Below are 21,068 nucleotides of genomic sequence, written 5' to 3'. Positions count from 1 at the left end.
GATCTCCAAGCCCCTCTGACCAATGAATAGTCCTTCTCTAGGGATGCAGAATTCCGAAAGAACCTTCCATTTGAGAAAAATCCTTCACCATTTAAAAGAACTGGACCATGTATTATTGGGCTGTGTATTATTACCCAAGACTATATGACAAGCTAAGGTGAAAGTTCTCACATTTTAATGTTTTAGTTTTCATTAAAATTTTACTCTTTTTTTGTGTCTCTCCCTGCCTGACCCCCACTCCCACCATGTTATAAACAGATTCGATAGATTTAAGGTATAAAAAGGCCAAAGGCATTTGCAAAGACGGTGCGAACAACACACAGCTTCTCAGTGGAGTTCCTGCACCGAGAACGGCTATCAACGAAAACAGACACATTCAAAGTCACTTTCATTGGCCTTTATGTAAATATAAAAAGAATATTTTCAAAGAAGGGAAGAATAAAAAGTAGTGCAACATTGTTTCTAAACCGATTGAGGTGAACGTACATTGGAAAATTAAAGCAGGCCACATGTCCCGTATGTCCACTGGAAGCTGGCAGGCCCACTGGACACAAAAGCGAGAAAGGCATCAGGGAAGCTGACCACATTCTTCATTGCTGGGCCGTCTGCTAGCTGTCAACCACAATGCAAAAGGACGTCCTGGCTACTTAGGAAAATAAATCAGGTATTGCTTCTGTCGTGTGGCAAACCGTGTCCAAGTAAAACTTTCCCACAAAAAAGAGGAAGGGCCTTCACGTACCTCTGACAGGTAAAACATTACACAAAACTACATCGAATTCAGGAAATTGTTGGTTTCCTTTTTAAAAAATGAAACTGATGCCTTAGTGATTCCATAAATTATTTCACTGAAGGTTAAAAAGAAAATTCACAAAAATGTAGGCAGACATAGTTACATGCATACCCATTTCCATAAATTGAGAAGCTTCTGACTAAACGTAGTAGGATAAACTAAGGGACAGATGAAACGCACAATATTCATTTGCTGGAATGATTTTTCACTGGTTCAGATGTGTTTGTAAGTAGACACAAGTAGCCTTAGGATTAAGAAGAACTTTAACTGTTAGCATTCAACTTATCACTTTACATTAAACATGAAATGACAAAAAAATTAGAGACACCATTTAGGTTTCCAGACAAAAGTTTAAGAGATATATGAATAATTTAAATCTGTACTAAATCATATATTCAATAACCTTAATTATTCACTGGAAAAATAGAGTAAAATTCAAATATTTTTCAATATTCTCAATAAATCTCAGATAAACTAACCATCATTGTCACAGTATATATACACATACATATATGTACACATATGCATACATATGTATGTATGTATACCACCACACTTTGAAAAAAGAAAAACAAATAAAAATCTCACAATAGAGACTCCAAATTAAGGACTGATCTTGAATTGGTTTTATAATCACCACTAGAACAGTCCCTTTCTTTTCACACGGATAAATGTGGTGCATTTCTACTCCAAGGTAAACCCACCCTGGCCTCCAGAGAATATACACTCTTTAAAGAAGAAATACACCAGTCCTGGCTCATGATCAATTATTTCTAATGCTTTATCACCCACAGGGTGTCAATCTTCTCTTTCAACCAATCAGGCCAGGGACTCAAGTCCAGACAGTCCTTGGACTTCCCCATTATTATCACAAGCCATCATCATGGAGAAACCCGGCTTCTACCCTTCCTATGCAAAGATATTTATCCTCCAGCTTTCACACCCCCTGGTTATAGTTGTTGCTGTTTTTCCCATATGTTAATACAATCAAATGCAACCTGACCATGCCCCCTGTGCAGACATAGCGGGGCCACAACTGCTGGTGTTCCATTTCACTAGCAATGGAACAAGGGCACCCGAATTCTATTTAGCACCCGAGGGAGATTCTATGAAAAAAGCAGGGCTCACTGGATGGGCAACTGCTGCTTTAAAGTGAATCCCATTAGAAAAGTGAAGTTATGCTTTTCTTAAGTCTCATTTATAAATATTCTTCAACACTGAGGCGACAATCCTTTCTACTCACTAGGGTGGACTGAAATGTCACAGTTAGAAAACTTTGCACAGCATGCTCAAATACTTATAAAGGCTTTTTCTCCATTTCAACAAAATCAAAGACAAGCAGAGCTTACAAAGATACAAAACACAAGCCAACCACATCATTGCACCAGTTAAAATCATCAGAACCCCAGAGGTAGTCAACAGAAATGGGTAGCGCAGGAGGAAATCTAGTCGTACAAAACACACTGACGCTTGCTTACGAGGATCCCAGCTCACACTACATTAAACGGCATACTATTCTGCCCTTTCAATAAACTGGAGAAGCTTACTGAGACAGTCCCTAAACCAGAGGTCTAAACACACAATACTGTAGACACAACAACACTTGACATTTTGTAAAGAAACACTAGCAATAAAAAGCTAAGCCTGGGACAGACAGCATGTCCACGGGACGGACACCAAGAAGAGAGTTCTTGGAAAAGCCTTCAGGAGATAGAAATTCAGGGGGTCGGGTCTTAATGCTAGGGATTACTCGTCTTCATCTGCCCACATCATCATTCCACAATTTTCTGCCTGAGATGGGATGAAGCTGTCATCTAAGTGCCCAGACAAGGACATATCTCCACAGCAGATAAAAAATTACATCTTTTAGGGATTATCCAAAACTTGAGGCTAATAATACACTGACAACTTTTGGTATTGGTGAATCAAATAGCACAGAGTGGCTCCCTAGGGAATAAGTCAAATTAAATTCATTTCATGTAGCTTCCTAAAATAATGCCTCCTTTTTAAACACAGAGGCAAAATGAATGTTTCAAGTCAGCTCTGAAAACTCCGGAATGTTTAGAAGCAATAAATTATTTTGCCCTGCCAACTGACTTTTTAAAAATGTCTATGAATACGACATACTAAATCTTAGTTTTTAGCTTATTTTCCAAGGATAAAATAACTTTTTAAAAGTTAGTTAAATTCCTGTCTAAGATTTTCAACAAAATTGGTCACGGCCTAATCCCAGGAATGGTCCCATTTATGATTAATAGCTGCCCACAGAGAGGTTCTGACCTCTCAAATATCTGAAAATGTTTCTATTTAATCATTTGCATTTATAGAAAAAGCTATTGCAACTTTTAACTTTTTTTCCCAACAATGGAATCATCTTCCAGTAAAAACTAAAATCATATCATCTGACAGCAAGAATAGAAAGATTAACTTGAACAAGTATTGGTACAGCTAAAAGCAGCACCCCACCCCAACCCAGCCAAGATTTCTTCCGTTTGGTGTGCTCACATCAGTGATTTTCATCTTGTAGGATAAAAAATAGCTGGCGTTTTTTCAAATTACAAATTTTCAATGATGCCTTGGTTAATCAAGGTACCAGGCTAACTGGACATCTTAAATTTAAATATGCATTGCCAATTTGTAATTCTAAACACTATGCTCTGAAGACAAATATAATTCTTTGAGATACATGCTTTCTAATTTCTATTATTTCAATTCCTCATTTCTGACCATCTGAAAAGATGGATGTAGCTATTACAACTGCCTTATAGAAATCAATTTCATTGATTTTCTTTTTGATGAGCAAATCTGCATCTGTCCAGCACCATGACTGGCTCTTTATAATCCACAAGGACTGTGGAAGCTACAAACAAGTTAAGGGCACTTAAGGGTCTGTGTTTCTTTTGGAGTTTAATCAGATGTTGCAGCAGGTACTTTCACAGAGAGATTTCTTCTGGCATTGGTGATGTGCCGTTGCTGTGCAAGGAAGGAGCGCACAGGAGGGCATGCACCAGCATCCTTGCAGGCACTGTTCCCTCCGGTCAGTCTGGATTCCATCCCCAGCTTCTGGAAAGCGAGACTCTACAGGAGAGAAAAAAACACTGAAGATGGCAGCTGGCAAGGCGAGGATGGCCAGGAGAAGCCATAAGAACCACCCCGGAAGGAGCCTCCCTGCCTGCCGGGTGATGGAGTGATTTCTAAACCCTTCCAGCAGACAGGCTTTGGGCTCTCTGGGGCTTGCCAGAAGATACAGTCCATTGGGCATTCATTCCAACACTGACTAGTCATGTAGAGGCATACGCCATTGCCCCACTGCTTGCCATAGGTGTTCTCGTTCCCTAGGCCAGAGATGACTCCTCTCCCCACCCCTGCCTCTCTGTCAAGGCTCAGATGCTACATTTTCATGTTTTCTGAGCACTCTCAAAGTGAATTCTCCTTCACGCAATCTCAAAACACTCTAGACTTTAATGCACTCTGTCTAAAGAGCAGGGCACGTCTTTTACATATTTGCCTTAGTTTGTATCCTCAGTGCTTGGCATAGTGCCCAACACAGAGGAGGCACTTTATAAACGCCCAAAGATACCTCTCTACAGCATCCACACATTAATCCTCCTGTCGCTTCTGGAGTTCAAAGAAAACCAAACTCCCTCTCTGCGAGAAAGCCCTTCCACCAGCTGTCACTGTTACCGTGGAAGACTCACAGTAGTGGCTGCCCGGATTGCCAGGCATTTTACGTGCATTGTCCGTTGGGTATTCATGACAACGGCAGGGTCCCAGACCACTCCCTACCTACAGCAGGATTCTAGCTCAGGTCATGTTCCTGAGGCCAAGGCCAGGACCCTACTGATGCTCTGCTACTGTCTAAAGGCAGCTGCCAGGATCTTCTGTCTTCCAGGCTAAACAGAGCACCGAGGCACCACACTCAGGACCCCTCAAGGGGAAGGGAACCATTCACGCCTACACAAAGTCTGGCCAACTAGACATAAGAGTCAGCACTCTCACGCAGCTCACATGCAGTGTGAGGGATTCCATCAAAGGCTTCTGTTTCTTAAATCAAGTACACAACATCCCCAGCATTCCTCTGATGTACCAGTCTGGGAACCTCTTCCAAAAGCAACCGAGGCGAGGACAGGACAACCTGTTCTCGACGAGGCCAGGCTGGCACTTGGATCCTTCTAACAACAGACTCTACAATTCTGCCAGAAATCAAACCCCTGTTCTTCCATTCCTTGGAAAGCCAAACATTCTCCTTCCTTCTCTAGTCCTGCAAGATCTCTCCTGGGGACCAATGGTGATGGTTCAGAAATCATATCCATCTTGGGTTGAAGTATGTCTGAGCCTAGCAAATCATCAAGGATAACCAAGTTCTCTCTTGCTCTGTCCCTATTTATGTTGGTTCTTATTATTAAATATTATCTATTAAACATCCCTGTCCAAAAAGTCATTCTCAGGCAAGAGAAGAATGAAGTCATTCAGCCTTTTTTCCACCAGTTGCCATGCTCACCCCTGCCAGCCTTCTTTCCTGATGACCCTCTTTTCTTCAACATCTGTAATGAGCAGAGAGAGATGGACATTCTTGCACCACTGGAAAGCTGCAGGTCCCTCGATCTCCAGGCCTCTTTATACTCTTCGCACAGTAAACACCGCTCATTGTCTCCCCCACCCTTCCTTCCACCTTCTCCACACGCCCTTCATCAATCTGGGGCAGTCAGTGATGCCCTGTCAGTCAACATTAGTCTTTGCACAGGCCTCCCCCTCTACCTCATCAGAAACATTTTTTCTTACATAGTGATCCCTAAAACTTCATGCCCCTCCTGGGTTAACCCCCGCCCAGAATACTTTAGGCTCTCCTCCAGTGAGTTCTCTGACTGCAATGAAACATGCTCTCCCAAAATCAAAGGAGCATGTCAACAGCGACTAGCGTCTTCACTATCACAAAGTCTAGAAAACAGCAGATGTTTTCCCACAAGCATCCTAACACTTCTCCTTGTTGGTGAGAATCAGATCCAGAACAGATGTTTTCCTAATTGGTGCTTCCTTTGAAGTATGCAAATATCATTAAGACAAATGGGCAAAGGATGTGAACAAATAATTCTCAAAAGAACTAAAAACTATTAATATCCACATAAAAAAAAAACGCTTCAGATCACTACTAAGAAGAGAAATGTGAATCACAAGTCTGAGGTTTCCCCTCACACCCTGCAAACTGGCAAAGATGACAAAACATGGCAACAGGCCATGTGGGGGGATTGTGGGAAGAGGGGCACACTGGTGCAGTGCTGGTGGAGCCGGGAAATTAATACAACCTGCTTTGGAAAGCAATTTGGCATTACACAAATAATGTGACTAAAATGGCCACACCCTTTGAACTAAAGCTTTCATTACTGGCCTCGTGCTGCAAGGAAGCCACTGAAAAGGAGCAAGTCCCCCTCTACACCAAAATACTTTGTTACAGCTAGAAATTGGAAACACAGTAGATGTCCACCCAATATGGAATGTCTAAACAAAATGTGGTCCGTGACTACAACGATGAATGTAACAAATACAGAAAAGCATGGAAAGAGCTATGTGGACTGACAGAAAGCAAAGTCAGCAGAACCAAGAAAACAATACACACAATGATTACAACAACATAAATGGAAAGAACACTACCACCACACACACCTCAAAACAAACTGGATGCTGAAAACTTATCAAGATTGAGACTGGCTTGAGAAGAGCCCTATCCCACTCCTTTGAAGAGATGAGAGGTCCATAAGCGCTGCAGAATTTTTCACACTTTTTCAAAGTATCAAATATTTATGCTGATTTTTTCCTTTTTTTGGGGGGGGGGTCTTTAAAAATATACTATTTTTATATGGGATACCTCTCTAGGAAGGAGATACCAGGAGGAAATTCTGATGATGTAAAAAATAAAAAAAATTCAATAAAAATGTATTATTTTTAAAGAAATTCTCACTAAGGCAAGCCAAAAGAATATTAGCTTCTCATGTCAAATTTAATCTGTCCTTTGCTCCAGCAGTTAGCTTAGGGTCTTGCATACAAAAGATACCAGGACAGTGAATGAATATGCCAAGATGGTGGAGAGAGGAGGAGATTATTGGTTCAACACCATTTTCTACTGCTTAAAGGGATCTTTCACACTGTCTAATCATTCCAATCTTAAGACAGGCTGAAGCCCACACTTCCATTTCTGGTTCCAATAGGTATAATGCCTAACATTTGGATTATATGAATAACACCTGACTGTCTTCATGCCAGTATTATTGTACTAATGATATTAGGAAGAAAGTATTAAAAGATTGGAGAGGTTCTTTTATTTCTATTTACTATTCTCCTTCTTAATCTAAATTGCACAACTATAATTCAATAGAGAAAAAACATTTTTAGTTTCAAATTTAATTATCTAAATTAGAAAGACAATTAAGGATTTTTATCCCAAAGATTTTTTGAAAGCTACCCTGTTCGTACATCCATGGATCTATAATGTCCTTAGTATGAGGACTCCTTAAATTATACCGTCGACCTGAAGTGACAGGAGGCGGCTCTCCTGATGTGGTGCGTATACCAAAGAGGCCAGTAGGTCACCCACTGAGCATCCTCCCTCCTCACTACCTAACTCACTCATCTTTTTTCTACTCACAAATCCTGGCACCGTCATTTTTTATGTCCTCTTGTACAATGTCTCATTTTTCCTCTTTCCTCGATTTCTCCTCTTATCTGCCACACACATATCCATTTTCTTTTAGAAGACCCTCAACTTTAATTCTTTGAAGAATATGGCATTTCAGGACTCCGAATCATATAGCATCACCAGGAGAACATAGGCCTTTCCAGCACAAACTCCCATATTATGTCCAAAAATGTGCATCTCATTCTGTTTACTGAGTCTCTACTGTCTCTCTGACCAAACGTGGGGAGTGCGCTTCCTCAGTGGCCTGTGGAATGATCTTACAATGGTTTTCTTCCTTTTATTTCTTCAAGGGAGAAAATTCAATGTTTACTTAAAAAAAAAGAAACAGTAAAAAAGGATGGGCCTTTGTTGCAGGGATAAGCTTAGGATCCTGTGGCACAACTTCCCATAACCAAACCTCCTCCTGTATAAAATCCAGGCTTTCGCAAGGTACAATCAAGTGATACACATGGTGCTTTGGGAGCCGTCCACACCAATACTCATGGTCATGGGAACATGAAGCATCAGTCTTTGCTCAGAGCAGTCTTTGCTCAGAGTCGATGCTTCTGAATGATCATGACCTCACAGATGGGGCTCTGAAGTGTTCTGGGGCTGCATGCTATAAGATCTTCTCAAACAGGACTATCCAGGGGACATCCCCTCTAGAGAATCCCTCTCCTATCTGGATTCTCTCATGACAACGGTAAACCCCTTTGTTAAGCCATTCTGTGTGCTGCCTGATGATAATCATCAGAGGGTTCGTTATCTCTCTCAGGGAACCCTGTATGACTTTGACATGTGACGGCATGAACCTCCTCCATGCATGTTTGCTCACTCCCCTGAATCAAACAATAAGCTGAGTGGGCCCTCACATTTTTGACACCTTTCAGTTGAAGGTGTGACTGCTATAGGAGACCAGTAGTGAAAGCTCACCTATTGCCTTCACAGACTTTCATCAAGGATACCTTGATGTGTCATGAGATTTTATCCAAGTTTTAAGGATTCTTTCCTCTTTGATGATAAAGGCAGAATTAGTGACCTAACAAAGGTGTCCTTTCCAGCATGCATCTCATCCCAACACACTGATCGAGCACAAGGGCTCAGTCTGTCTCTGCACTCTTCATTGTGCTTTCCATTTCTTCACATAGCAGATACAGCAGTGTGACATCACAATCCAGATGTTATGGCTCCACTGTCATTGATGATGAAGAAAGTGTGTTGTCAAAGTCCACTTGGAGAAGCACCATTTCACATCTCTCTGATTTTTGTCCACTGTCCAGAATCACCGGTGTCATCCTCAAATAGCCTAGGCTGATGGCTCCTTAGCTACATCTCTAAGTAACACCTCCCATAAAAGAAAGAGTTAACACAGGGAATGTCCCCCTCCCACCCTCCTCAGGTGCCCAGAGCTCTTTCTGTCCCATGGTTTTCTGAGTACACCTTTCTAACCCTCACTCCTGCCATGTTTCACCTTGTATTACACTTAGGGGTGGGCCCCAGATATATGCCACCCCACTGTATCTTCCAATTCTCCTCAGGCCCCCAGGGCTCTTTTCCAGTTTTCCAAGGAGGCCTCACCCCCACCCCCATCTACCTCCAGCTTTTGCTCATGCCACATTCCATCACACTTCTATGTAGGTCCCAGGTATATCCCAACCCACCCTACCTCTGAACCCCCAGAAACTAAAGCACACAGAAGGCAGGGCTTATTTGGCCTTTCACCTCTGGATCCCCAGCACTTAACAAAGTGCTTTAAACATAAGCAACCACTGAATAAACATTGGTTGAACTGAATTTAGTGACAGAAGAATTCCGATTTTTTTAGGAACATGCTTATGGAGAATGAAGTTGTTTCTCATCAAAGCGTTTTTAAAAAATATTAATGAAATGAAGTTGGTGAACACGTTTCTCTCTAATAAATCAAATCAGCTAGATTTCAACCCACCTTATTATACCAGGCAGATACAATGAGTTTCTCTTCATAATCACGGAATTTTGCTTCCTTACATTCACTCTGGAAAAAGATGCAAGAAATATTAGAAAGATCACTGTTTCATATAATATAAACACAATGAGTTACTTCTACCAAACATTTTAATAAAGTTTATTCCTGATAATATGAAAGATTAGCCTGGAATTGTACCTAAAACTGCAAAGCTCGAACATGACCGCCTTAGAACACAAGGTAATGGTGGGGCGGAGGGGAGACAGCGCTACCCTGGGGGTCCGGAAGACCTGGTTCCACCCAGTCTCAGGCTGTTAGTCACTGTCCAGGCAAGTCACTTTACTTCTGTCTGCCCCAGTTTCCTCATCTGAAAGATGAGGATAATAACTTTTCTCCCAAGGCTGCAGTGACGGTCAAATGAAATCATCTTTGTAACGTGCTTAGCACACTGCCTGGCACACAACAGGTACTAAATAAATGCTCATTCCCTTTCCTTCCCTATGTTATAAAATCACAATGACCAAGGAAAGACAGATGAATGTGGCCCTTTCTTCTCTGTGGCAGTGATGGGCATGCTTAGCGGATGTGTCGATTAGTATTGCTGAACTGGGCTTTTCGTCTTTGTTTTAAGTAGAGCGAGGAACATACTGGGAAGGATAAGTGATGTCACAACAAAACATAACAACAATTTTTAAAAACTTCCTACCAAGGACCAAAGGAAACCAATAATCATTTATAGTTCTCAGGTATTTCTTTTCTTTTTCTTTTTTTTTTAGTGAAGGAACTGGGGTTAAGTGACTTGCCCAGAGTAACACAGCTAGGAAGTATTATGTGTCTGAGGCCGGATTTGAACTCAGGTCCTCCTGACTCCAGGACCAGTGCTCTATCCACTGCGCCACCTACCTGCCCCTCAGGTATTTCTTAATATAATAAACAGAACTGGACAGGTTTTGTAAAGTCATGTATACATACACATACATACACACACACACACACACAGACGTATGTATGTATATATGTACGTATAAATATATGTATGTGTGTATGTAGTTTTTAAGAATAAAGTGATTTGCAAGATTTTAAATAATCTAGCACATACGCCATTTCCAAATTCTTATAAAATTTGCAAAGCTAATATCACGTTGATCCTCAGGCCCCTTCTGATTCCCCTCTTGCCAATGCCTTTTTCCCATAATTGGTTTTGATTTCTTTTGATGTGTTTACATGTGTGCATGTACATGCCAACAGAAGGTAAGAGCTTGAGGGAGGGGACCATTTTCATCTGACTTTGCATCCCCAAAGCCTAGCATAGTGCCTGGCACATAGTATGTGCTTTATTTTTTTAATACACTGAATCAAATAAATGAAAAGGTAGTGTTGTTCGTTCAAATCTGATCTGTGATCTCATCAGAAAAGTGAGCCGTGAGTTAAGAATGCATTGCTTCCCTCAAAATATTGATAGCAAAAGGCAATATTTAAAGTCCAAACTCAAAGTGGCTAATCTAAGGGTCCCTGGAGAATCACCACCAAACTGGACTTGTTAGGAGGAAGGGGAGCCAGAGAAGTCCTGGGCTCCTCAGACAAAGTGGTGAGTGCTGCTGGATGTGGCAGAAAGCACTGAGTGCGAGTCTAAAGCCCTGAACGGGAGCATCGAATTCTGCTGAGTGATCTTACAAACATATCATGTGAAGAAGACGGACAAGAATTCCTGCTGTGAGAAAGGGCTCTGTGAGTCTAAAAGTGCTCTGTGATTGTCCTCCCTGGCCATCCCTGAGAGACAGCAAGGTGACTCCATCTGTCCAGAGCTCAGCTGGAGAAGCCACGATTTGGGATGAAAGCTGTTCCTCAGGAGGTCTGCCAGCAGGTCTGGGCTCATTCTACTTCTGAGGCTGTTAATGTGACAGAGATGCCAACCCAGAGTCAACCCAGATGATTCCCCACCAATCTGCTAAGAGACCCAGAACATTTTTAGAAACGCTTCCTCCTAATTCAATCGTGAACCATCAACCAGGGATAACTGGTGCAGGTCAGGGTAGGAAAGAGGCCTAGAGACCAGGGCTCAGATCCTGGCCCAGATGCTGGCCTCACCCCTCTCCCTTATGAACTGGGTCATGACGGCCAAACGCCCCTGCTCTATAATACCCACATAAAGCGGCTCCCAGAGTCCAAACTCTATGTTGGGAGCTGGCAGAGAATAAACAGATCCTGAGCAAAGATGGCCAAGGTACCTCCAGTATCTCAATCCTTCTGTCTTTCTCTGCCAGGTGCTTTCTCAGTAGCATTATTTCAGCTGATGCTGGATTTAATTTGGGATCCAAGGTTCTAATTACCTGTTCAGAGAAAACAAATACTGCATATCAGGATTTACCTATAGATGAAAAACATCCTAGAACTGAACAAAAACATAATAAACAAATTGAAGAGAAAATGATCAAAGATTAGGGTAACTGTCGGGGAATTAGGAATCAGGAGTGACACTAACTCACTGTAAAACTGGTTAAGTGAAAAAGACAAAGACTACAGTCTTTGCAAATGGACCATACCCTGGGCAGCTGGGTGACTTACGGAACATGCTATCCCGCGTCAGGAACACCCAGGTCAAGTGCAGCCCCCAACACTTCCTGGGTAGGTGACCCCCGGCAAGTCACTACAGTTCTATTTGTCTGATCCCTCATCTGTGAAACGGGACAGTCACAGCACTTCCCTCTCACTCGTAAAGCACTCGGGACAAGGTCTAGCACATGGCAGGCACAATTCAACACCCGAGTGGTCAGTCCAGTTTAGTGTCTCGCAGGCTAGGAAAGTGACCCTCCCTTCTTGAGAGCGCTGCACTAGCCCCACGGGCCTGATACAACTGACCCTGAGAAAGAGTCCAGGCCTGGCCACGCGGTCCTCATCTTTCTGAGGGTTGGCTCACGGAACAACACCCACCCAGAACCAAAATCCTTCCCTCCACCCAACCCCCTTCTGTCTTTCAACATCAACGAGGTCTTTGAAAAACAGAGTACGCACTCCAGGAGGGCATGATGCCCTTGCCCTGCACCCTTGGGCACTTCCAGCTTGGGAGGATCCCACCACTTCAGCCCCCTCCTCTTTCTGCTGCCTGCTGGAAATTCTGCCACCGTTCGAGGTCCTCCCCAGCCAAGCAGCCACTCCCCTCCCCCCATCTCCTCCCAATGAGTACAGGCTCCAACCACAACCACACCCTGGCTGCCCCTAACTCCACCCTCAATAAGGGGGCTGGCCTTACTCACAGGGCTCACAGAGGGATGGCCTATCTTGGGCTAGTTACCGTCCCCCCTTTCCCCAATTTGGGTTGTCATCTCTTTTTGGGTATGGACCACATGCCATGTCTCTGCAGTCATCACAGTTCAGAGTACTTGCTTCATGAAAACAGGGTACACAGACAGACCAAAGCATCAGTGCTCTGGGTCGTCCAAGAAGGAGAGATGTTGGCAGCTGGGGCAGGGGGGAAGGGGGGTGGGCGCTCACTTATCCAATGAGGAGAATAATAGTGTCTATCTCCCAGTGTTGTGGTGAGGGTCAGACGAGAGCATATCTGTACAGGGCTTGGTAAACTTCAAAGTACTCCATATATGCTGGCCAGTGTTACTATCATTATTATTTAGTTATGTATATCTATATCTATATCTATATCTATATATGTGTGTGTGTATATATATATGTGTGTGTGTGTGTATATATACGTGTGTGTGTGTATATATATGTTGGTTATTATTATAGCACTACGTATATGCTGGTTATTATGTTTTTAAAGCAGTGCACATATGCTGGAAAGTATTATTATCATTATCATGCATGATATGCAAATTCCTGCTAAATGAGCATTACAAACAGCCTCCCCTACTTCAGTTAAATGACATGGTCACTTAATTGCTCAGCATGCCTAGTTACGTTGGTCTCCTTACAAAGCTTCTACAGGGGCCTCCTAGAATGTAAAGTCTGCCAGGGACAGCCTTGCCCTAGGCATCCTCAGTATTTTTCTCAGGGGTTATAATCAGAACATCACGGGTGGTGGGCAGAAACAGCAGCAGCATCCCCACTGCCCAGGCCTGGCTCACTGGCAGATAAAAGGCATAGGGGCTCTGCCCAGGACTTCCAGGAGCTAGGAGACAACAGAAACGGTCCACTGTAAGTCTGTTGCATGCGTCTGGTGAGGTCATTGAAACCTCCCAGTCCATAATCCATCAGGTAACAACCACTGGACAAAGAGTCAAAGGGCACAGGACAACATGTGTTGTCTTTCTAACGCCCAACCCTGAATTCTTTATGGCATTTAATAATTGAGATGCCTCCCATTATTTTTCCTAGGTGTCTTGACCCAGAAAGGCCAATGTTGCTTAAATGTAAACAGGAGACAAATACTTATAACAAAATTGTTTAGGAAGAAAATCGAGGCCCTGCAGGCATTTCAATAAAACGGTAGGAAGTTTTTTAAAGGATCTGATATGGTGAAAGCTTGCCAGGACACATTCACTATCTGATCAAGATGTGATTGCTTGCTGAATGTTGAAAAGCAAGGCCATACAATCTGAAGTAACCTTTGACAGGCTATGACACATGTAGGTGCAAACAACTTATTTTTGTAAAAAGCAAAAGGCTAAAAAGTTTTTGTTAAAAGGGCAATGAAATACAGTGCCTTCTGTTTCTCCTATCAATTAATATTATTACAAACATATATATTACTGTTTGCAAATGGTCCTTTAAAAAGACTGTTGTTAATTCTCTTTTTAATAATAGCTAATAACATTAATAGCTAGCATTTAGGATGCACTTTAAGGTTTAACAGGCCCCTACGATAGATTATCTCAGTGGAACTTCAGACTACCCTATGACTGAGTTTCAAACAGTGTCTAGACATCATCGTCCAAGAAATTATCAAGGAAAAGTGTCCCAATATTATAGAACCAGAAAGTAAAATAGAAATTGAAAGAATCCACTGATTACTTCCTGAAAGAGATCCAAAAATGAAAACTGACAGGAATATCATAGTCAAATTCCAGAGCTCCCAGATTAAGGAGAAAATATTGCAAGCAGCCAAAAAGAAACAATTAAAATATCGTGGAGCCACAGTCAGGATATCACAAGATTTAGCAGCTTCTACATTAAAAATCTGGAGGGCTTGGAATATGATATTTTAGAGGGCAAAGGAGTTAGGATTTCAACCAAAAATCACCTACCCAGCAAAACTCAGTACAATCCTTCAGGAGAAAAAAAAATGAACATTCAATGAAACAGAGGACTTTCAAGCATTCCTGATGAAAAGACCAGAGCTGAATAGAAAATCTGACTTTTCTAATACAAGACTCAAGAGAAGCATAAAAAGGTAAACAGGAAAGAAATAATAAGGGGTTCAGTAAAGTTAAACTGTTTACATTCCTACACTGGAAAATGATACTGGTAACTCCTAAAAACTTTCTCATTATTAGGTCAGTTAGGAGTATACATAGATAGAGGTCATGGGTGGGATGATGGGATGGGATGATATCTAAAAAAATAATAAGGGGTAAGAAAGAGGAAGGCATTGGGAGAAGGGGAAAAGGAGAGGTAGAATGGGGTAAATTATCTGACATAAAAGAGGCGTGAAAGAACTTTTATAGTGGAGGGGAAGATGGGGGGTGTGGGGGGGAGCACATGAACTTTATTCTCATTGTAACTGGCTTAAAGAGGGAATAACATACCCACTCAGTTGGCTGTAGAAATCTATCTTACCCTAAAGTGAAGTAGGAGGGGAAGAGAATCATAGTGGGGCATGGGGGGGGGGGGGCTGACAGAAGGGGGGGTGAACTGGTGGAGGTAAAAGTCAGAAGCAAACCACTTTTGAGAATGGACAGGGTGGAAGGAGAGAGAGTTGCATAAATGGGGGGAAATAGGATGAAGGGGAATATATAATAATCATAACAGTGAAAAAAATTTATAGCAAGTTTCTCTGATAAAGACCTCATTTCTCAAATATACAGAGGACTGAGTCAAATTTATAAAAATAAGAGCCACTGCTCAATTGATAAATGGTCAAAGGATATGAACAGGCAATTTTCAGATGAAGTAATCAAAGCTATCTATAACAATCACATGAAAAAAATGCTCTAAATCATTATCAATTAGAGAAATACAAGTTAAAATAACTGAGGTACCACCCCACAACTATCAGATTGGTTAATATGACAGAAGAGGAAAATGACAAATGTTAGAGGGAATGTGGGAAAACTGAGACACTAATGCACTGTCGGTAAAGTTGTGAACTGATCCAAGCATTCTGTGGAGCAATTTGGAACGATGCCCAAAGGGCTAAAAACCCACACATGGCCTTCCACTACGAGGTCTGTATCCCAAAGAGATGAAGTACAAAAATACAGCAGCTATTTCAGGGATGTCAAAGAACTGGAAAGTGAGAGGAGGCCCATCAATTAGGAAACGGCTGAAGAAGCTGTTGTATATGATTGTGACGGAATATTTTCTGTAAGAAATGATAAGTATGCAGGATGCCCTCAGAAAAGCCTGGAAAGACGCACATGAACTGACGAAAAACGAAGTGAGCAGAAGCAAGAGGACATTGTACAGGAACAGCAATATCATCTGGTTATCAACTGAGAATGACTTAACTATCCTCAGCGATACAATACTCCAAGATAATTCACAAGGGCTTATGACATAAAAAACGCTTATCGACCTACAGAGAAAGACCTGATGGAGTCTGAATACAGATCAAAGCATGTTTTTTTTCTTTATTTTGCTTGGGCTTTGTGCCTGTGTTTTCTTTCACATGACTAATATGAAAAATGGTTTGCATGTGTAGCCTATAACAAATTGCTTGCTTTCTCAAATTGGTGGTAAAAATTGTTTTTACATGTAATTAGGGAAAAAATAAAGTATTAAATTTTTAAAAATTGAAAAAACAAACAGATATACAGTCCACAAACCTAGGGCTCTGATAAAGCAACACATGCAATGATGTTTGGGCAGCTGCCGATCTACTTACATTTCTGGCTTTCTCTAGGTACATTTTATATCTCTCTTCCATCGCTTTCATATCTTCATCTTTCTTCTGTAGGGCAGCTTCAAGTTCATTTATCTTTTGTACTATTGATAAAAATGAACAAAAACATAACCATTTCAAATTTCATGGTATTCTACTACTTAAACAGAAAAATGAAAATATTTTATACTTTATTTATCTTCTGAAAGACTAAAGCTGACAAAGAAAAAAACAACTATGGAATTTTTAAAAATTTAATATTTGGCTTTCTTCTTTAATTAATCCAATTTCCCTTAAAGTGTAACTAGTCATTTACAAGAGACAATGTTATGATTTGCTCCTCAATATAAGAGCTGAGGAGGAAAGGACATTGAATTTCACGGAACTGAAAAGTTTTTGCATGAACAAAATCAATGCAGCTCAGATAAGGAAAACAATCTAGATAAGGGAAAAATATTAACCAGGGGAAAAATCATGAAATCCAATCTCTCTGATTAGAGTCTGCATTCCCTACCAATGCTGACTGTAACACAGATGTATGAGATGGAAAGCTGTTTTCTAATAGAGAAGGGATCCAAGAAGAGAACAAATAGATCTCTGAAGGATCACAAGCAATGGACAACTGTAGGAAAGAAAGCTGCTCCAAATCGAGAATAAGCCAACCAAACAACAGGGAGGCCTGACCTCCCTGGGGCACAGGTCAAAATAAAATCAATGGGTTGGGGTTAGCCGTGGAGAGTGGGGGTCATAGACAGAGCACGGGGCTGTGTGCCTGGACAATGACACCAGGCCACGGACAGAGCACAGGGCTGTGTGTGTAGACTGGCCCAATTCTACCAGGGACTGAACTGCCTTCCCCAAGCCAAAGAGACATCTCCCTGTCAGGGACAGGCTCACAATACACCAAAATGTGCATAGCAGTTCTCTCTATCATAGCCAAGAACTGGGAGCACAGGAGATGCCCAAGTGGTTGAGCAAATGCCAAACAACTCATGGTACAGGGATGCGAAGGATTACTGAGGTCCCCTAAGAAACAAGGAATATCAAGAACTCAGTGACAGATGGGGAGATATAGAGGAAATGATGCAGAACTAGGGAAAACTAGGATATAGACACTGGGATTATAATAAAAAGGGAAAGAACAACAAAAACAAAAAAAAACCAAACACTGGAATTATGACACCCAAGCTCGGTCTTAGAGAAAAGCTGAGAGAATGTGCCTTCCAACTTCTGTGCAGAGGTGAGGGACAACCATGGTTACAGACTACTGCACATGCTATTAGTTAATTACATCTGATTTACTGGTCTATTTTTGGAACTATGTTTTTTCTTTTCTTTTAAAAAAAATATTTTATAAGGGACATCTTACTGAATAGAGAGGCCAGGGAAGAATATACTCAGAAATGAAGGCAACATAAAAATAAAAGATGCTAATAAAACACTAAACTAACTAAATTCTTCATATTTTTTGACCCAGCAACTGTACTAGAGTGCACATAACACAAAAGTAGGTCAAAGACAGAAAGGCCCCAGTTATACCAAAATACTCAAAGCAAGAATTTTTGTTGGTAGCAATGCACCCCTCCAAAAAAAAAAAAAACAACAAACAAAAACAAAAACCTGGAACGGTAGCTGCCCATGAATAGGGGACCACCTGAACCAATAACCAGTTCTGTCTACAAATGTAATGCAACATTGTCGTGCTTTGAGAATTTAAGACAACAAAGAATTCAGAAAAGTATGGGGATAAGCATGGGGAGCCTCGTATGACATGAGGCCAAATAAGAAAGCAAAACCCTGAGCAGAGTGACCAGGAAACCCAGCCCATGAGACCTTGGACATACTGGACGCACCGTTCAATGTAATGGCTAAGATGATTTCCAGGGGACAGACAAGAGAGAGAGCCCTGAGGTGGGGGATAGGGACTCTGGATGGGGGCTGAGGACAGGCACAGTCTCTCGGTGAGGTGAGTCTGGTTTGCTTCACTTTTTTTCTGTGTTACAAGGGAGGATATTATGGAGCACTGGGGGGATGGCAGGGGACAAGGAAGCTGTTAAACCAGGGAATAACAGTTCAGTGAAAAACAAAAGGAATCAACAATCTTTAAAAAGAAATTTGACAGAAATTTTAAACTATTTAATTGAAAAACAGGAGACCACTGGAGCGGCTAAAATGTTTTAGTTGAATCAGCACCTGTGCCCTATGAGCCAAAAGACCCACTCTGTACCAATAAGATGGGCTGGGGTGGAGGAGGCTTCCACCTTCATACCGCCCTGCCCCCTCCAGGCTCCCTCTCCTCATGTGCAGAGGTGTGACGGGGGTGGGGTGGAGGGTTAGAAAAGCGGAGCCCAACAGCCCGCTCACGCCAGGCATCTCTGCCCTTGGATCTTTACCATTTTGAGTCACATCAGGCTGCAGATCTTCAATAAGTTCTTGCTTTTTCTGTAATTCTTCATGGACCTCAGTAAGCTTTTCCCTAAAGAATTCAAAGGACGTGTTTCACTACAGGTTTTTAAGCATTCACATTTGCCCGTCATTCAGTTCAGTAAGGGGACCCTGGCTAATGCATTAGGCTCAAGTCACATTCGACCCTCCTGCAGTTCTGCGGCTTGGGGAGTCCCCTCTTGCCTTCCAATAATGCCTGAAGCCCGGGGCTTTCTTTGGAAAGAGAGATATTTACTAAGCCTGAACTAAGAACACTCCAAGTACCCAGGTGACGACGCACTTGCCCTTTGTCCTGAGAAACGCAAGGTCTGCAAGGGCAGGTACAAGGTTTTATTTTGTCGTTTCATGTCAAGTGTCCAGCTCTGCACGTGATAATCAGGGAGCCTATTTGAGAATGGCTGGCAGACCAGACCTGTCCAAATGCAAACGAGCTCCAAATAAACATCTCTTGTCAGAAATTTGGCCATAATTAAGACTTTAAAAAGTCAACAAAAGAAATAAACTGCCTTGTGGAAAAACGTCTGTAATTTCTAAAATGTTATTAAAACACGGTATTTTTATAATTTCATTATTGGGACCTTGGTAGGAGGCTCAGTATATTTGTGGATAAACAGGCTTTGTAATAGTTTTTAAAGCTCTCTTTTTTCATCTTGATGGTTTCAATTTAAGTGATCATTTATTTTCATAATGCAAGAGGTAATTTAAGGTTGGAGTACTAACTTTTGCAAGCAGAATCAAAAAGATATAAACTTTATAAGCATGTAACCTTTTTTGTATACAGGAAATGCAAAACTGATTAGTCTGACTTACATATGAGCTTCCAGCTGCTGCTTTAATTTGCTGGACTACAAGATAAAACACAAATGACTGTTAGATGATGGCCCTGCCACACAGATACCAACTACAAATCTGAGTTCTCTACTTATGGTACATGCACCATTTAATGAAAATCACATTTATAAAGACTTGGAGTTATGCCCAATACTTATGGCTAAAGTCATAAAATGAAACTTTTGGTAGGTGTCAATTTCTTACTTCAATGTATGTCAGAAAAGATGAAATGAGGAACAGAGATGAGGAAGTGAAAGAAAACAGAGAAAGCTAAAGAGAAAACCTGTAATAATGAGCATCATCCATGAAAGGCTGATGCTGAGTGAGAAAGCTCACTGTGAGCTCAACAAGGTACGTGTATGTCAATTACTACAAAATGTGCTGTTACTAAACTGCTTTACAATTTTGATTTTAAATCTTGAAATTAGACTGAAATGATTCCATTTATCATAATTAGCACCTACATGGGCATTTTTAAAGTCTGTAATACAACATCCTCATGAAATACTTCATGGGGCTTTGGAAAAAGCAAAATACCAACGTAAGCTCTAGCTTGCCCCACTGAGTAGCAATGGAAGGCACTGTCACTACTGGGGCCCTTCACTTTACAGCTGGAAACGCCACGGAAATACCGAGGGAGTTAAAAATGAAAGACAGAGAGTGACTCAACTCTTTGAAAGAGACTTCACCCCAAAAGGTACGGCTTAACAACAAATATTTGTATTAGAGAGGTTACAATACCGTATATATGCACATATGAGATGCCGCCACGTATGAGACGTTCTCTATTTTCCAAGCCCCCAGAGGAAAAAAAAGAAAATCATACATAGCGCACACAAGATAGAAAGGAAACTCACCTCCCTTTCAGGGTTACCACTCCCTTACTCGGCCCACTAAGTTTCCTCCCCTCCACCATGAGCCCGATATGCTAACTTAGGAATTAGCCCCTGACAGTTGTCTCTCACATTCAAGAATTGACAGACAAACAGACAGACAAACACACAGACACATCTCTTTCTTTTCTACAGGTTAAGTCAATTCGTTCCTCGTACCTGGCTTCTGCCCCTTTCCCCATATAGCTAAGGAGACTAAACTGAAGACAAGCTAAGTGAGCTCAGGGCTCAGTGAAGTTGGGCCTTGAAGCCCCTGGAAAACAAGAAGGTCAGTTGGCAAGGGGAGCCTGAGAGACAGCATCCTGTAGGACAAAAAGCCTTGGAGTTGGGCAGGCCTGTGTTCAAAGCCCAGCTCAGACACTCCTCTCTAACATGAGAATACTAGTGCCTACACCAGCTTTATCACAGGGCTGTTGCAAGGAAGATCTCGGTAAAATTAAAAGTCCTTTACCCTGTGTCAGTGGTTGACAAGGAAAGCCACATTCATGGAGGGTCAT

At 41.7% G+C, this 21,068-nt stretch overlaps 1 protein-coding gene across 1 annotated transcript in view; it reads right to left on the bottom strand.

Annotated features, from left to right (window-relative positions):
- Nucleotides 1-381: 381 nt before the first annotated feature.
- HOOK1 (hook microtubule tethering protein 1) overlaps nucleotides 382-21,068 on the bottom strand; it is a 54,833-nt gene continuing 34,146 nt past the window's right edge. Inside the window, exons 17-22 of the mRNA XM_027852765.1 lie at nucleotides 19,658-19,692; nucleotides 18,796-18,878; nucleotides 16,406-16,506; nucleotides 11,634-11,735; nucleotides 9,406-9,474; nucleotides 382-3,868 (exon numbers count right to left, since the gene is read on the bottom strand). Coding sequence (XP_027708566.1) covers nucleotides 3,698-3,868; nucleotides 9,406-9,474; nucleotides 11,634-11,735; nucleotides 16,406-16,506; nucleotides 18,796-18,878; nucleotides 19,658-19,692 — 561 coding nt within the window. The 3' untranslated portion in view covers nucleotides 382-3,697. The remainder of the gene's footprint in view (nucleotides 3,869-9,405; nucleotides 9,475-11,633; nucleotides 11,736-16,405; nucleotides 16,507-18,795; nucleotides 18,879-19,657; nucleotides 19,693-21,068) is intronic.

The sequence above is a fragment of the Vombatus ursinus genome, unplaced genomic scaffold (assembly GCF_900497805.2).
Source record: "Vombatus ursinus unplaced genomic scaffold, bare-nosed wombat genome assembly UNPS02009824.1, whole genome shotgun sequence".
In the NCBI taxonomy this organism is placed as follows: Eukaryota; Metazoa; Chordata; class Mammalia; order Diprotodontia; family Vombatidae; genus Vombatus; species Vombatus ursinus.
The sequence above is the reverse complement of the archived record's forward strand: the minus strand, read 5'-3'. Positions and strand labels throughout refer to the sequence as shown.